Source organism: Sinocyclocheilus rhinocerous, unplaced genomic scaffold (genome assembly GCF_001515625.1).
Source record: "Sinocyclocheilus rhinocerous isolate Xijiao unplaced genomic scaffold, SAMN03320098_v1.1 scaffold1442, whole genome shotgun sequence".
In the NCBI taxonomy this organism is placed as follows: Eukaryota; Metazoa; Chordata; class Actinopteri; order Cypriniformes; family Cyprinidae; genus Sinocyclocheilus; species Sinocyclocheilus rhinocerous.
The window spans coordinates 160,590-178,482 of NW_015656183.1; the positions used below are offsets into that span (position 1 = coordinate 160,590).

Below are 17,893 nucleotides of genomic sequence, written 5' to 3' on the forward strand. Positions count from 1 at the left end.
ATATATATAACATTTCTGTCCCCCTCACTTCTGAAATGATGGCTTCGCCCCTGGGCTAAAGTCAGATGTAGTTCTTGTGTTTCTCTTTTCTTCAATGATGTTGATTGTTAACAGCAGGTGTTCATTACTAATACCCAATCATCATTTAATTAGTTACTTAATTATCTCTTTAACTTTAACTCTTTGAGGACTTGGGATATGACTTGAAGACTTGCTTGTGACTAGAAAGTCCCACCTCTGCATACTGGATCCGGGTGACTGCAGTGACCATCTGATCTGGATACAGACTGGATCTGGTGGCTACGGTGACCTCGGAATAAGAAAGAAACAGACTAATATTAGCATAGATGCCATTCTTCTAAATATGTAGCAAGTACATCGGGTGTTATGAGAAGTGTTCCAGTTGTCCTAATTAATGCAGCCTAAAAATCCTTTAAAGGATTTGAATATTAGAAATGTGTTAGTGTGTTATGTGTAAGCCAGGTTAAAGAGATGGGTCTTTAATCTAGATTTAAACTGACAGAGTGTGTCTGCCTCCCGAACAATGTTAGGTAGGTTATTCCAGAGTTTGGGCGCTAAATAGGAAAAGGATCTGCCGCCCGCAGTTGATTTTGATATTCTAGGTATTATCAAATTGACACATATACTTAGGAGCCTTGGATTGGATCATTATTGCGGAAATTAATATGTTTCTTGCCTGTTGTATGTTTGGCAACAATTCTTTGATCCCTAACTGATGCAGTGTGTAGCTTTTTCAGCCATCATTCAAGGATGATAAAGTTAAGATTTATTGGGTTCCAACTGTGAAACAGTGGTTCAGTGAGCATGAAGAATCTTTTTCTTTTATGAATTGGACACCACAGAGTCTCTCCTCTTCTATTGCCAATAAAAGATCTTGGCCAAAGATTAATGCAACTCTTGATGGAAATAAATGCTGTGGCATTGCATAATGCTGTTTAATAAAGCATAATAAAACAATGCCACAATGAATGCATTATAATGTATAATAATGTGTAATAATGATTTAATCCTAAAATCTTAAAGCTGTAGTCCTCTTTCTCTGTTTGAAACCTGCAATTGCAGTTATTTGCGGAATTATCTACTTTGCGTGGGTTGTGCATGGCTCCAGCGCAGATGAATCTAATGTTTTGAGGAGTATGTGTGGCTGTCAGTCACCGCACCAGTGTGGATACTGTACTTCAGAATCACAGATTCTAGCCTATTGCTTGGAATATATGACCCAAATAAGAATTTTCACCGGATATTGTCATCTGAACAAGTTAGTAACAAGTCTGCCACTTTTGTTCTGACCAACTGAGGAAAAAGCATTACAATAAATCGCAATACAAATGTTGATTAAATCTAACGATCGGTTAGCACATATCACATCAAACCGTGCAAATTATTATTGTTATAATATTATTAGTGTATGTATTAGCATATAGATTTAAATTTGTGTACAGTCTAATCTCTAATTGTCATACCATTTGAATTTCATATTAAAAAAAATGTAACCCAAAAAGCAAATTTTCCTTCGAACTGGTTCTATTTAAAATACAAATCTTGTGTAATGCCACGTAGGCAGATGTAATCAGATGCACATTTAAAACTGGAATATAATCTAATTTCAATCACATGTGTTTCATAAACACCTGCAGGATCCTCACATGCGATATAGCCAACTAGCTGGGACAACTTCTTTATCAGGACAACAGATGTGACATAATGACGTGGCGGCATGCTCAAAATTCCTACCAGTACCACTCAGATTAGAAAACATAATTATAGGCTTACTGTAGTGAATTGGGTAAGGATGTAGTTTTGAATACTGGCTAGTTATGTACTTGCTCAAAAATTGATTTCAGATCATTTTTAACCAAAAAAAAAAAAAAAAGGTACGGACTGCAACTTTTAGTTTTTTTCTTATTTAAATCTAAATAGTGACTTTTTTGTATTTAACACAACTTCAGTCTCATTTATTACAAATCACTTTACTGTTTATTTATAGGGGGAAAAAAAATAAAAAAAATTAACCCAGTAATATCAGTGATAGGAATTTTCCCAAATAATCTAAAATTATTTTCTATTCCTCTCAGAATCCCCTGGACAGGACTTTGTGACACTGGACTATCGACTACGCTATTACCCAAGTATCACATATGCAGTTATTGGCAGTGCCATCATCTTTGTCCTGGTAGTGGCATTGCTGGCCCTTGTCCTGCACCATCAGAGAAAGCGAAGTGTCTTGCTGTCACAGGGGGTCTACAGAGGTTCCTGCCACCAACCACTCCTGCTCTCCCGGCTTGTCATACTGGACAGAGGACATGCCCATCCTGGAAGCCATGACCTTTCACCACAGTGTTCATCCTCAACAGAGGCATTCAGCTCAGTCCATAGTCTCCAGTTGCTCTCTCTTTCACAATATCCAAGAACTGCGATAGACTTGCCACCATCATACTCACAGGCTGTACTGGATGCTGGGTATGCTTACAAATACAAATGCTAAGAATAGTGGTTGACCAACGTGAATTTTTTTTTTTTTGGATGGCTGATGCCAATATCTTAGAGAGTAAGGTGACCAATGGCTAATAAAAAGCTGAAATATAGGATATCATTATTTAATTTAAAGGTAGTAAATAACACATGCTGTAGAGATCTCAAACGTCACCCGAATCCGCTGCTTCCGCCTGCCACCCATCCGCACCTATATTTTTCTCTGATTTAGATATCCCGCCCCAACCCGCACCTGATCGTCACATTACATTGAATCTAATTCTTAAGTTTTGCATGATGATATGATGAATGGATGGTTAATTTTTAACAGCAGATTCAGTGATGTGAGAGCTGATCTGCTCATCACTGCACACATCTGTGATGCATTCCGGCTCCGACATGGCCACCAGAGCTGATCGCGGCCACTCTAGTCAATGCTTGTGTTTATACCAGCAGCGCTGTTGCATGTTTATGAAGCATCCCAAAATCTTGTGGTCTCGCAAATCCAGTTGCTTCGCTCCTAGTGTGAGTTGGAGGACGGAGCCGTAAGGGGTAACAGTAACATAATACGCTGACAATAGGCTGCTAAAAGTTTTTCTTTAGCCAGATTAGCCTACAATTTCTTAATAGCAAACACAGGCTTTACTCCCTTCAAACTTTATCTGGAATGTCACTGTTACTGTTACTGTAACTTGCTTGTTCCTTGCTCGCCAAGAATGCCTCTTGGATACCCGTCCAATGTTGCTCGATGTCCGTCAGATCGGCAAGGGCCTCGAAACGATTTCGTAGATCGATCTGAAACTGGATGACCGTGTTCAGATCTTTGATTTTTACAACGTCGAATGGACGTGGCTGATGAAAAAATAAATATTAAATTCTCATAATATAAAGGCAAACACTATAATACTTTTCATTTACAGTTTACTTTGTTTAACAACTGTTAAAAAAAGAAAGTCGGAGTCTGTAGTCTCTGTGCTGACAGACAGACAGACAGACAAATAGAAAGATAGATAGATAGATAGATAGATAGATGTAAACATTTGTAAAAATACTTTTTTTTTTTTTTCAAAATGTGTTAAGGTCTCAGCCCTCTGCTTTCACCAGATAATGAATAGTTTGCTTTGTTCTTCAACCATTATCATATATCTAATGTTTGAAGATTTCCTTTTTTTTTCTTTCTTTTTTTTACAGCCGACCCGCATGGTTTGATCTCCCACCTCCTCCTTACCCTCCAGAGACTACTACAGTTCAGTCTGAGAGAGAACCACCTGTATATGAGGACCCAGCTGAAATTACAGAATCAGCCAGAGCTGTATTATCTCAAATCAGGACCAACAACACCAACACTGACACCAGTTGTGCAGAGTAAAGAGTCTTGGCAGCCACCACTGTGAATTCAGAAGATTTGGACTGTATGTACATTGATGAAGTAGATGTTTGCAGATTCACCAAGTATGTGTAGGAGCATGTTAGTGCCATCATCGGGTGGCCAAATAACTGTATTACTTTTATCATAATCAATGCCATTAGCAGCCAAAAAAGCACTATACAGATGGTGCTAATCCAGAATTAGCTTTTTACTATTGTTGCAAATGTACAATTGATACTATTGACTGCAGTAATGCTATGAGCATAGACTTTACCTACACAGTAAAATCCTGAGTGTTAAATTAACTGCTCAGAGCATATATGGTCCCATTCTACAAGAGTGTTAAAGTAACACTAAAGCAGTGTTAAAGTTAATGAGATAATTATGTGATTAATTAAGTGCTGATTGAACATTAGCGATGAACAGCTGATGATAACAAGCAGAATCACTGAAGAAAAGAGAAACACAAGAACTACAACTGACTTAATGCTGCATTCACGTGCTATCAGAGTTATTGTAAATACGAGTTTGAAAAAAAAAGCTCGTATTTAGGATAATTCTGATAGCATGTGAATGCAGCATTAGTGTTTCCTAGTTGGAAACACTAGCCTTAAATGAAGCCTTAGCCTTCCTAGCCTTAAATGAAAACAACTGAAATAAAAGAAAACATTAAATTTCTCAAGATCTCAGCAGAAGATGATTAATCATCTCCACAAACATCATCACCAGCTTCACACATTACTAACCAGTTTGACTTTTTTTGTCATGCGTCTAAAAATTTCTTATTAAGAATTAACAGAGGTTTAGACATTAATATTTATTGAAAATAATCAAAATTGAAGTCACTGTTGTGGAGATAAGTGTTGGGCTTTAGTTGGGCTCTTGACCCTTGACTTTTTAACATCAGTTCTTCTCTGGTTGATGTAACTGTGTTTACGAAACAAATACATTATGGCAGACAAAACAAAGAGCAAATGTGATCAGATTTTTGATGATGAAGTTGTCATGTATAGCCTACTTCACTAGCATCATCAGTTGTGACATGTAATTTAGTTTAAATTATTGACCACAACTGCATTTCAAAGAAACAATATGAAAAACCTTAAAAACACTTTACACAGTGTTTAGACACGCAGACATCAAGAATCAGCATATGAATCTCAACAATGGTGACGATCATCAGACAGATTCATGTTGCAGTGCATTCTGGGTGCACCAGTCATAACTCATCCATGGCTCCCAGCATGCATTGCCAAATGAATAAATTATGCAGCTGCATTATCTTAGTATTTTCTTTTATTCTTACTCTTTGCTTTGATTTTTGTTGTGACTTTTTGCTGCCTTGTTTCATGGCGTTCAAAAATCATATTAAAATTATCAGAATATTTTGTCACCATTGCTGAGATTCACATGCTGATTCTTCATGTCTATGAGTGTCAGAGTTAAAACCTCTTTATAAGCAATATTTCTAAATTGTCATCATATCATAGAACTGCAATAATATAGAAATCATAGAAGCACTACAGATTTAAATAAAATGCAATCAGAGACTCAGATGCATGAGATGATTTTGTTATAAGTTCCTTGCCATCACATTTGTGCTTTATACACAGTAAAATCCTGAGTGTTAAAATAACACTGCTTGGAGCATATATGGTCCCACTCTAAAAGTGTGTTAAAGTAACATTGAAGCAATGTTAAAGTTAATGAAATCATTATGTGATTAATTAAGTACTGATTGCGCATTAGTGATGAACAGCTGCTGTTAACAAGCAGGATCACTGAAGAGAAAAAAAAACAAGAACTACACTGTAAAAACCCAAGAAGTTAGAGTAACTCAAACCATTTGAGGAAACCGATTACCTTAAACCAATTAAGTTTTAAAACTAATAGTTATGAGTACACTGAACTTATTTCAGCTGAGTTCACTAGAAGATATACATTGCAGTTAAGTAATTAAGTGATAATTGTGCATTAGCGCCATGAACACCTGCTGTTAACAAACAGAATCACTGAAGGAAAGAGAAACACAACAACTACAACTGATTTTAATCACAGCCTAAATCAACTGAAATAAAAGACATTAAAAATCTCTCAAGATCTCAGCAGAAGATAATTAAACAACTCCACAAACAACGTCACCAGCTTCATGCATCACTAACCAGTTAGACTTTAGTCCTGGAGTATCTAAAACAGAAGTTCTTTATTGAGAATTAAGGTTTAGATGTCTTTTTTTCTTTTCAATTTACCATTTTGGTGAATAGTGTTTGCTTTATTTGCCTCTTGACTTTTTAAAGGTAAGTTTCTCTTTGGCTGTTACAATAATGTTTATGAAACACATATGTGATGGCAAAGAGCTTGTGATAAAATCAATTCATGTCTCTGATTGTGTTATATGTAAATCTGTAGGGCTTTCATGATTTCTATATTAATGCAGTTCTATGAAATGATAATGTGAGAAAACTTTATAAACCACTTTTAGAAATATGGTTTACAAAGAGGTTTCAATTCTGGCACTCATAGACATGAAGAATCAGCATGTGAATCTCAGCAATGGCGACAAAACATTCTGATAATTTTGATATGATTTTTGAACGTCACAAAACAAGGCAGTAAAAAGTCACAACAACAAAAAATCAAATAGTAAGAATAAAAGAAAATACTAGGACAATGCATAATTTATTCATGTCGCAATGCATGCTGGGAGCCATGGATGAGTTATGATTGGTGCACCCAGAATTTAATTCAAGTTTATTTGTATAGCGCATTTTACAATACAAATCGTTGCAAAGCTATGGAATGCCAATCCTGCCATAATTAGAAATAAATAAAGAAATGTACAAAGAAATGTAAAAAAGCAAATATAAATAAACATAAATATAAAAACAAAAAAGTAAAAAAGCAAAAATAATTATTTATCATTTTATTTCCTTATGTATTTTTTTTTTCCACATTTATTTTTTTTTCTTTTATTTATTTATACATTTATTTATTTTCACATTTATTTATGTATTTATTTATTTATTTCCACATGTATTTATTTCTACATTTATTTATTTTTACATTTATTTATTTTCACATTTATTTATTTCTACATTTCTTTGTCCGAAGGGTAATGAGAAGGGCGTGTTTTATCTCAGGATGTAAGATGGCAAGTGTAAATAAATGTCCCCTGCTCTCCCTCCACTCACCATCATGAACAGCACTGTAATGACAGTGGAGACATTCAGGTTCCTGGGCACCACTTATCTCTCAGGACCTGAAGTGGGACAATCACATTGAGTCCATTGTCAATAAATAAATGTCCACAAACATTGCTTCCTGACAGACAGGCAGCAGCTAGTGAGGCTGGGAAAATGGCAAGTAAGATGGCACCGCACACGGTGCTTGGCTCTCCAGTGTTTGTACTGTTTTTGTTCGTTTTTCCTGTTTTTTGTTTCTCAAACACGATCAGTTTTACCAGGGATGAACTGCTGAACATTCGGCAGAACACACCACAAAATCTTCTACCGGATTTCAATTATTCAGACGTTTTGCTGAACGTTGTAGTTGGCGGAGCACCGGCGCTGATTAAGTGTTTCATGACGCGCAGACGGGGGAAGAGAGCCGGCGTGCTCATGAAGCTCAGGCAGCGCGGATTTCGAACGGCGTTGCCTAGCATCCATCTGGAGAATCTTCGCTCTCTACCCAACAAAACGGACGAACTTCTGCTCTCCAGGACAAACAAGGATTTTTCAAACTCTGCTGCTCTGTTTCACGGAAACCTGGCTGAATGACGCCATTCCAGACAGCGTGCTACATCTGCCCGGCTTTCAGCTGTTTAGAGCAGACCGCGATGCAGAATCAACAGGGAAATCGCGCGGCAGCGGGACATGTTTTTACATTAACGAAAGGTGGTGTACAGATGTTACAGCGTTAAAGAAGATGTGTTGTCCCGATCTAGAAGCGCTCTTCGTTAACTGCAAGCCGTTCTATTCGCCGCGGGAGTTTTGTTCGTTCATTCTCGTGAATGTTTACATTCCTCCGCAAATGCACATGAGCTCAGCTTTACAGAAACTCGCTGATCAGATCACAGACACAGAACAATAACACCCAGACTCTGTTATAATCATTCTTGGGGACTTTAATAAAGCAAATCTTTCCCGTGAACTGCCAAAATACAGACAGCATGTTACATGTCCCACCAGAGACAGTAATATACTGGATCACTGTTACACCAAAATAAAGGATGCATATCGCTCCGTCCCACGGGCAGCTTTGGGGCTCTCTGATCACTGTTTAGTTCATCTTATACCGACCTACAGGCAGAAACTGAAATCAGCTAAACCTGTATTAAGGACTGTAAAAAGATGGACTAATGAAGCATCCTGTTTGTGGACTTCAACTCTGCGTTTAACACTATCATCCCAAACCTCCTCCTGCCCAAATTAACTCAGCTCTCCGTGGCCACCTCCGTCTGTCAGTGGATCACCAACTTCCTGACAGACAGGCAGCAGCTAGTGAGGCTGGGAAAATTCTCATCCAGCACCCCTACGATTAGCACTGGCGCCCCCCAGGGTTGCGTCCTCTCTTCACTGCTCTTCTCTCTCTACACAAAGGACTGCAGATCTAATGACTCTTCTGTCAAGCTTCTGAAGTTTGCAGATGACACCAAACTCATCGGCCTCATTCAGGACAGTGACGAGTCTGCTTACAGACAGGAAGTTAAAGAGCTGGTTGTCTGGTGCAGTCTTATCAACCTGGAGCTTAACACGCTCAAAACTGTGGAGCGTTCTCTGCACTTCTATAACTGTCTAGTTCAGCTCAGCTACCAAATCTGACCTCAGAAGACTACAGAGAATAGTCCGGACTGCTGAGCGAATCACTGGTACAACCCTCCCTTCTCTCCAAGAACTGTACTCATCCAGAGTGAGCAAAGGGGCTAACAAAATCACTCTGGACCCCTCACATCCAGCACACTCCCTCTTTGAACTGTTGCCATCTGATCGACGCTACAGGGCACTGAGCACCAGAACGACCAGACACAGGAACAGTTTCTTCCCTCAGGCAATCCATCTCATGAACACTTAACAATAATCGTGGAACACACAACACTACTATACATTATTTCTTTAACACACATACTTATTTAAATTTCAAATTTGCACATATCATACCTCTGCATACAAAATTGTCTATATTATATATTGTGTTTTTGCTTTTTTGTACATTGTCTATTTTTATATTATTCTTTTTATTATCTGTGTCCTGTCTTGTCAGTGTCATTCTGTTGCACTGTGGAGCTTCTGTCACTAAAACAAATTCCTCGTATGTGTAAACATACCTGGCAATAAAGCTCATTCTGATTCATCTGATTCTGAATAGCAATCGAGCCAGAGTAGGCGAGGGGTAAGCTTTGAGGCCACAGTGACACCTTGTGGTGCCCAAACGAAGTACAAAAAGTGTAAGTCTACATGATGCTTAGTGTGGGATCATTCATCCCACACTATCAACAGGCGTTGATAGTGTGGGATGAATGATTTAGATGGGCAATATGGCCAAAATCTTATTTAAATTTCAAGTGGGGGGTTGTTTCGGCTGAAAAGCATGCAATCTGTGATCGAGTGCATTTGCTGAAGCTCCCGAAAGCCTGCAATCGGTTTCTTATGCGCTGTTTTTTAGGTTTCACTTTCAACACATACAACGCATGTTTCAAAGATTCGGGATAGAAGGAGGCATCAGTTACTGTAGAAGATTTGTCGCCTAGCGCTACTTCCCGTAATGGGTTCTCTTGGTGTAGACACGGCTTTAGACACGGATTAATCGGCTGATTAATCACACATCTTAGGCTGGAAATATACAGAATTAGATCAAACAAAAGGTGTCCATGGGAACGGAGCTAGTGAAACACACATGCCATGCATTATAGCCTAAAACATATTTAATATTCGCGACTGACACCAACGATTGTATGCTGTGGAGATGCGTTCACTGTCAAATATCATTCAGCATTCATTTTGAAATTTTGTCAAATATTTTTTCTTGATTACAAGAAAAAAAAGCTATTGTTCTTGTGATTTATTTCTTGTTTTTCATTTAATTCATAAGTTACCACAGGCTAATTTCATTCTTTCTTAACTTTTAACTTCTTAACATTTGATATGAAGAATTTTAAATCAACTTCATAACAAATAGGCTAGGCTAATGAATTTTCGTCATAACCAATATACGAACATAACGAATACCCTAGCTATTCTATAAAACGACATTTTCATAAAAAATCATAAATCACGAATATGACAAAATAAAATTATTATATATATACAGGTGCATCTCAATAAATTAGAATGTCGTGGAAAAGTTCATTTATTTCAGTAATTCAACTCAAATTGTGAAACTCGTGTATTAAATAAATTCAGTGCACACAGACTGAAGTAGTTTAAGTCTTTGGTTATTTTAATTGTGATGATTTTGGCTCACATTTAACAAAAACCCACCAACTCACTATCTCAACAAATTAGAATACTCCATAAGACCAATAAAAAAAAATTTTTTAGTGAATTGTTGGCCTTCTGGAAAAGTATGTTCATTTACTGTACATCTTGCTGGTGCACCTTTTCCTACCACACTTTTTCCTTCCACTCTACTTTGTATGAATATGCTTGGATACAGCACTCTGTGAACAACCAGCTTCTTTAGCAATGAAATTTTGTGGCTTACCGTCCTTGTGGAGGGTGTAAATGACTTCTGTCAAGTCAGCAGTCTTCCCCATGATTGTGTAGCTTACTGATCCAGACTGAAAGACCATTTAAAGCAGAGCTGTCCAAACTCGGCGCTGGAGGGCTGGTGTCCCACAAAGTTTAGCGCCAACCCTAATTAAACACACCTGAACCAACTACTCAAGCTCTTACTAGGCATAGAAACTTCCAGTCAGGTGTGTTGAGGCAAGTTGGAGTTAAGCTCTGCAGGACACCGGCCCTCCAGGGCCGAGTTTGGACATCCCTGGTTTAAAGGCTCAGGAAACCTTTGCAGGTGTTTTGAGGTAATTAGCTGATTAGGGTGTGACACCATGACTTTCCAACATTGAACTTTTTCACAATATTCTAATTTTCTGAGACACTGAATTTTGGGTTTTCATTATCTGTAAGCCATAATCATCAAAATTTCAAGAAATAAAGGCTTGAAATATTTAACTCTATGTGTAATTAATCTATATAATATATGGGTTTCACTTTCTGAAATGAGTGACAAAAAATATTGACCTTTTTCATGATAGTCTAATTTTTTTAGATGTACCTGTATATATATAATAGTTTATATTATATATATACAGGTACATTTGATATGTCCATTTGACATATCAAATGGATAAGGAAATTACAGTGCCTTGAATTCATTAAGTAATGTTTTATTTCATTCTAACCTGTAACTCGGGAAATGTAACAAAAAAAAATCTTAATCGTAATTTTACTTAAAACCAATTCATTTTTAAGCCCTGATTTTAGACACATGGGATAACATATTATTGTTTGACTGAACGTTTAAAAATAACGCTAGAAATGTTATAATTAAGGGAATTAAACATAGGCCTAGGCATTTGAAAATATATAATGAAATGTGTATTTTTCAAGCAATAATTCCAAAAAGAAAGAGAAGCATCGGACTTAATGCAAAACATATTCAAGACACATTGCTGTGACATTTATTAGGAACACTAACATAGCAGGAAAGCTAATGTTTTTTGTTATATTAATCACAAACTAAGAAAAGTAAAACAAACCTTAACGTTTCAATAGCTAAAAGCACTGTGTTGTCCGCAGTGTTGTATTTGGTGGGGCGGGAACAGCTGTGGGAGCGCGCTGTTTTTGTGAGTTGCTTTTTTTTTTTTGGTTCGGCAGAATTTGTCTAGTCGTGATGTGCCAGTCGTTAAGTGTGTAGACTGACTCAGTAATTAGGTGTGTGCTCCTCTCTGTCTGTCAAAGTATTTGCTCCAGTCGATGGTGACGGTCTTTTAAGTGTTGAGGTCAGAATGTTTCTGCTAGTCCTGTAGCGTGGTCCCAGCCAGTTGCATAGCATCTGTGTATGCAGGGTATGCAGGTGCAAATCATTTGGTTTTTCCTGGGTCAAAAATGGTTTTCGGTGGTGGCTGACAGTCATCCATACACACAGTAAAAAGTTCCCTACCCACGTGATCCCAATACTGACAATAAGTTTAAAATAAATGCAAAGAAACAGTTTGTGATTTTTGTTTATCCTATTTATTCATTAAATAAAAAACAATCACTGTCAGGACAGATAATAAAACAACGTGCTTATAACTACTTATGTAAACATTACCATAACCAAAGTAGTTAGAAAAAAAAAACGAATTGGTCATTTATTACACTTGGTTGCTCATTTTATTTATTTATTCATTTGGCCGCATTTTCTTCCAGACTGTGACTGAGAATTATTCAGTTTTACAACCTCTTCCAAATTAGGCTTCTCTCACTGTCATCCTTTCTTGGCCTCTTTGCAAAAAAAAGCTGTGATTTTTCCACTGGCCTTCATAGCTTTGTAAGATAAGATGCTTTTTTTGCTAGACCTGATAATTATTTTGGAAGATAATTATATAAATATTAAAGAGTACCATTTAAAAAGTAGCATTAAAAATGTATTTAACTAATAGTATAATTTTCTACCATATACAATTGAATAAAATTAGCAGCTAGATAACAGCAACTTGCTTTGTGCTTTGGTCTGGTTTCACTTCACTCCAGTCTAAACTAAATGATTTTATAGGTAATTTACTACACATTGTCATATAAATAACATGAAAATACTGTGATTTATTAAGGCTAAATCTTACTAACCACTCTTGCTAAATGGGGTAAACACACTTACGATCTAATTTTCTGAGATGTTCTGAGTAAATGATTTGTTATAAACCGATTCAGACAGTGATGTCTCGTGAGTTCAGTGTTGGACAGATCACTTGTTTTAACCATTAAATAAAATGAATCAGTTCAAAGGAGTCGTTAGGTCGTGAATCGGACATTAGTGCACATGGATGCGATGTGTGCTAATCCCGGCTGTTAGGACATTGCAAAAATTTGTGTCAACACAGAAAACGCTTCATCACTGCACAGGATTTTTATTTGTTAACTGAAAGTGTGGTTTACGTCAGCTGCACGTGCCTAACGCTTGTCAGAGAGGATAAGGTGACATGTTTTTTGAGCGCAACTCACACCCAGCGGTAATTCAGGAAAAAAAAAATTCCCCGAATGCGCCACATGAAACAAGGATTCGGTCTTCCGACCTTTTTGTAACCCATGTTAAATGTGGTGCCTAAAGAAAATAAATAATATAATTGTATATTCTAATAGTTACACTTTTAATTAAAAAAGTTAAATGATCTATTAATATGCATTGTGAATTAATTATGTATAAATAAAAATAATTCGTATTATAATTGAGTGCAGAACATGTGATGTATTAAACGTACACGAGTTGTGTATGACGTAGGCAGATGACTCACGGAAGTGCAAGAGACGCACTGAACACGAGATGAAAACGATACAAAAGGGATTAAAAATGTTTATATTGTAATAATTAATTTAATGTGGTTATAAGCAACTTTATAATACTTTATGGTTGATGATGATAAATGATAAATCGTTTTAGAATGATGATTGCTGATTTAAGCGTGGATGCTAGCCGATTGTGAAGCTCCTTTGAATCTGAAGCGAGTGTTTATCAAACTGTGAAGCTCGGGATTTGGTGAGTTTATATGTATTTTATTTTTTTTGAAAGATGTATTTTGTTACTATGCATATCATTATGCATGTTGTAAAGATTGTTTGCATATTTTCTGATTGTTAATATGATTTATTTTGGAATTTTGAGTGATATATTCTGCTTAGCAATTAATGAATATTAATTTCCATATTCTCAATATGCCTGTAAGATAACACGTTCATTATGAAAGTGGATATGGATGTTTAAACACTCAGTTTAAAGAGAAAATGATATAGAGATAATTTTGAATGTTAATGACAGGTTTATTGGTTGAGTTGAAAACCTCTCTCATGGATTTGAGATGGCGGGCCACCAAGAAAAAAATGTAATGCTGATTTCTGAACCTGGGAAAAAGACACTTTTGCTGCGTCACAAGGATTCCTTAAATTCTTCAACTTTCTTCAATTGGGAGGACATTCTCTTTTGTTCGGGTACTTCTTTGAACTGGTAGGATTTAACTGATTTTGCACTCACCCACTGAATTTCTTACAGTACTTTCTGGACGATATTCACAGACAATTCAGACAAAGAGTTCTAACGAGTATTGTTTATTGAATGATATTGAATGTGAGTCGGATGTAAATTTTGGATTTATTTTTATTTTTATTTTAACATTTTAGTTGTGTCAAGAAGTTCCAATTTGGTTGAATTTTGGGTATATAACATTGTATCTTGTTTAAGGGTTTATTTGGTTTGTCTAAACGGTATAGAAAGTAATAAAGCTAAAAGCAAAATAGAATAAGAACCCTAAACTCAAAAAGCCCAAAAAAAGTCTTACTAAAATCTACGTACACAGAGATAGCGTAGATAACTTACATTAAATTGTTTAAGAAAAACATGGAGAGAAAACAAATCTTAAAAGAATAAGAGAAGAAAACCAAAGACAACAGAGAATTCATATTTTGTGTATCATTTTATTTTTATTATTGTTGTTGTTGTTTCAAATTTTGTTTCATGCCATTCAGGTGATTGTTCAATTACAATACATATTTTTTGAGTATCTTCCTCACATGACTTTGTGATTCATTTACTGCCAGTATTAATTCTGTTCTACACTAACCTAGAAACTGGTCCATTGCTCCAGCTTATGTTGAGGGCACTTGTTACACAAATCTTGGCGAGCCAGCCAGGAGAACAGTGGTAGTAAATATCTTCTGAATGGGTTTCTGAAGTTCCTGAAAAGGGAAAACAAAAAAAATCAGATTATACAGACCTGAGCTTACATTAGTTCAAAGAAACATGGATATTGTTGAAACGGAAAATGTTAAAGTTGCGAACTCAGTGATAGTTCGTGGGTTAACTGACACTGAGCTTGATGAAGACCTAGTTGACTTTCTAAATAAACATGGACGTGTTAGTAGACATCTGAGAGCAGATGACTCTCTTTCTGATTTGCACCGTTCCAGGAAAATATTAGACAGTTTGTTACCTCCAGCATCAGAAATTGTGAGACATTTGGGTGCAACAGCCCCACCTAATGCATACCTTGACATTCTGGATTCTGCATTCGATGCAGTCGAGGATGGGGACGATCTTTTTGCAAGATTCTTGAACACATTGCAAAATGCAGGAGAAAAGCCCTCCTTGTATCTGCAGCATTTACAAACAGCTCTCTTAAAAGCAATGAAAAGAGGTGCAGTTTCCAATGCTGAAGCTGATAAACAGCTCTTGAAACAGTTCTGCCGAGGCTGTTGGAATGACACGTTAATAACAAACCTTCAGCTTGAGGGTAAACGAGACAGTCCACCTTCATTCTCTGAACAGCTATTGCAGTGCGCAGTGAAGAGAATCGACATTCTGCCAAAGAGAGCCGTATGCGTCAGCATCTGAATGTGCATCGTCAAAAAGTCAGCTCCAATGTGGTAGCCACAAGCTCTTTTGACTGGGAGCAGGGTGCAGCATTGGAGGGAAGTGAAATTGCAGAACTGAGACAGCAAGTCACAAAACTTCAAAGTCAGCTCAGTAAGCAGAAAGCTAAAAAGACAGAGAAACCTGTGCCACTGCAAAGTGATGATGTGCTTGAATTGAAGAAACAGATTGCAGAACTTCAGAGTCAGTTCACAAAGCTAGGATCCCAAAAGCCTCTAAAGCAAGAAGGAAACCGTGAGACCAAACAAGCTTGCTCTAAGCCCACTGCTTCAGCTGTTGTGCAAAAGTCCCAAGATAGACCTAAGCCAGGTTACTGTTTCCGCTGTGGCGAAGATGGACATATCGCATCTGGTTGCGAGAGCGATCCCAACCCACCTTTAGTGAATGAAAAACGGAAGCAGCTGAGAGAACGACAAAGTCTGTGGGACCGCCAGCAGTGCCTTTAAACTAGAATTAGCCCCTGTAGCGAGACGTACAAGGGATACCATATGCAAAACTAGTCTCAAAGGATCCACAGGAAGGAGTAGTTCTGAGTTTTCCCATAGTAGAAGTCCGTTGGCCAGCCTCCCAAAGGGGCTGATATGGGCAAAGTGTACTGCTCAAGTATACATAGAAGGGAAACTATGTTCCTGCCTCCTGGACACCGGGTCGCAAATGACGACAATCTCCCAATCCTATCATGAGCAAAACCTGCCTGAACTAAGTATAATCCCTTTGGAGAATCTTTTGGAAGTGGAGGCTGCGAATGGACAGGTAGTACCCTATTTGGGGTATGTAGAAATGAGGGTCAAGTTTCCTGAAGATTTTCTTGGGAGTACTGTGGAAGTGTCGACACTTGCACTGGTTATTCCAGATACCAGTGGCACCACTCAGCCAAAAGTGCTAATACTTAAGGTAAAGGTACAAATACTTTAGATTTGGCATATGGGAAACATCTTGAAATAAATGACTCTGTCTGCAAATCTATTCCATTCGGCTATAAGGCAGTAGTGAAAACAATTGAGTATCGAAGGACTCAAAGAGTAAACAGCAGTGTAGGAGTTGTTAGACTCCCCAGCGCTGATGCCGCTGTTGTACCTGCAGGGCAGAATCTTGTCTTGGAGGGAGTCGTAAGTGTAAAGGGACAAGTGACAGATAGGTGGGTAGTAATGGAACCCCCCTCTCATTCTTCTGTTCCTGGAGGACTTTTAATCTCTAGCTGTCTTTTTAACTTACCTAAGCATCCATCTTGTAAAGTCCCTGTAGTGGTTAAAAATGAGACAGAGCACGATATCACCATTCCTGGAAAGAGTGTAATTGCGGATGTCCATGCCATACAGAGAGTAATTTCAAATAAGAGCGCTCAGAAGGGAGACATGTCCTCAAAAGTAGAAGAGAAGTCTACAAAGAAACTCTGTTTTGATTTCAGCGACCCTCCATTACCTAAAGAATGGAAGGAGATGATTACCCAGAAGTTACGGGACATGTCAGAAGTTTTTGCTGTACATGATTTTGATGTTGGACGAACTGACAAGGTTAAGCACAGTATCAAGCTATGATAATGATAGCTATGATAATACTCCTTTCAAGCACAGGGCCAGACCCATACTGAGGACTTTGAAGCGGTTCGTCGACATCTGGAAGAGTTGCTTGAGGCTGGAATCATCCGGGAATCGGAATCATCCTTTTCGTCACCCATTGTGGTTGTCAAAAAGAAAAATGGCGATGTGAGGCTGTGTATCGATTATCGTAAATTGAACACACAGACCATAAAGGATGCTTACGCACTTCTGAATCTCGAGGAAGCCTTTTCGGCACTCCGTGGATCTAAGTGGTTTTCAGTGTTTGATCTTAAATCTGGCTATTACCAGATTGAAGTGGAGGAAAAGGATAAGCCCAAAACTGCTTTTGTTTGTCCCCTGGGGTTTTGGGAGTTCAATCGTATGCCCCAGGGGAAAACGAATGCTCCCAGCACATTTCAACGACTTATGGAGAAGTGTATGGGCGACATTAACCTCACTGAAGTCCTGGTATTTTTTGATGATTTTATCGTATTTTCTGAGACGTTAGAAGAACATGAAACCCGCCTTTTGCATGTCCTAAATCGCTTGAAAGAGTATGGACTGAAGCTTTCAGTAGAGAAATGTAAATTTCTCCAGACCTCTGTTAGGTATTTGGGACATATTGTCTCACAGAATGGTGTGGATATTTGTCCAATTGCCCACTAAAGTGGGCAAATGACCCTCGGACCCCCGCTGACCACTCCCAAGCCACGCCCCATCCCAAAAACCCACTATTTGTCCGATTATCCACTGTGACGAGTGGGGCGGGGCCGAGAGCCGTGGGAACGGAGCGAGGCCGGTGGAGGAATTGATAATGAGCGACACCTGCACCACTCACCGGTCTCGAGTCTCACGGAGGAGCTCC

At 37.9% G+C, this 17,893-nt stretch overlaps 1 protein-coding gene and 1 long non-coding RNA gene across 3 annotated transcripts in view; both read left to right on the top strand.

Annotated features, from left to right (window-relative positions):
- ldlrad3 (low density lipoprotein receptor class A domain containing 3) overlaps positions 1–7,059 on the top strand; it is a 101,122-nt gene extending 94,063 nt beyond the window's left edge. The window contains exons 5-7 of one of the 2 annotated variants that reach the window (XM_016527370.1): positions 2,097–2,481; positions 3,685–3,905; positions 6,974–7,059. In XM_016527370.1, the coding sequence (XP_016382856.1) occupies positions 2,097–2,481; positions 3,685–3,862 (563 nt within the window). In that variant the 3' untranslated portion in view covers positions 3,863–3,905; positions 6,974–7,059. Of the gene's footprint in view, positions 1–2,096; positions 2,482–3,684; positions 4,156–6,973 lie in introns of those variants that run through there. The other variant, XM_016527369.1, reaches the window with a different exon arrangement.
- An 8,406-nt stretch (positions 7,060–15,465) lies between these two features.
- LOC107719838 (uncharacterized) overlaps positions 15,466–17,893 on the top strand; it is a 15,332-nt gene continuing 12,904 nt past the window's right edge. Inside the window, exon 1 of the long non-coding RNA XR_001637556.1 lies at positions 15,466–15,477. This is a non-coding gene — a long non-coding RNA (uncharacterized LOC107719838). The remainder of the gene's footprint in view (positions 15,478–17,893) is intronic.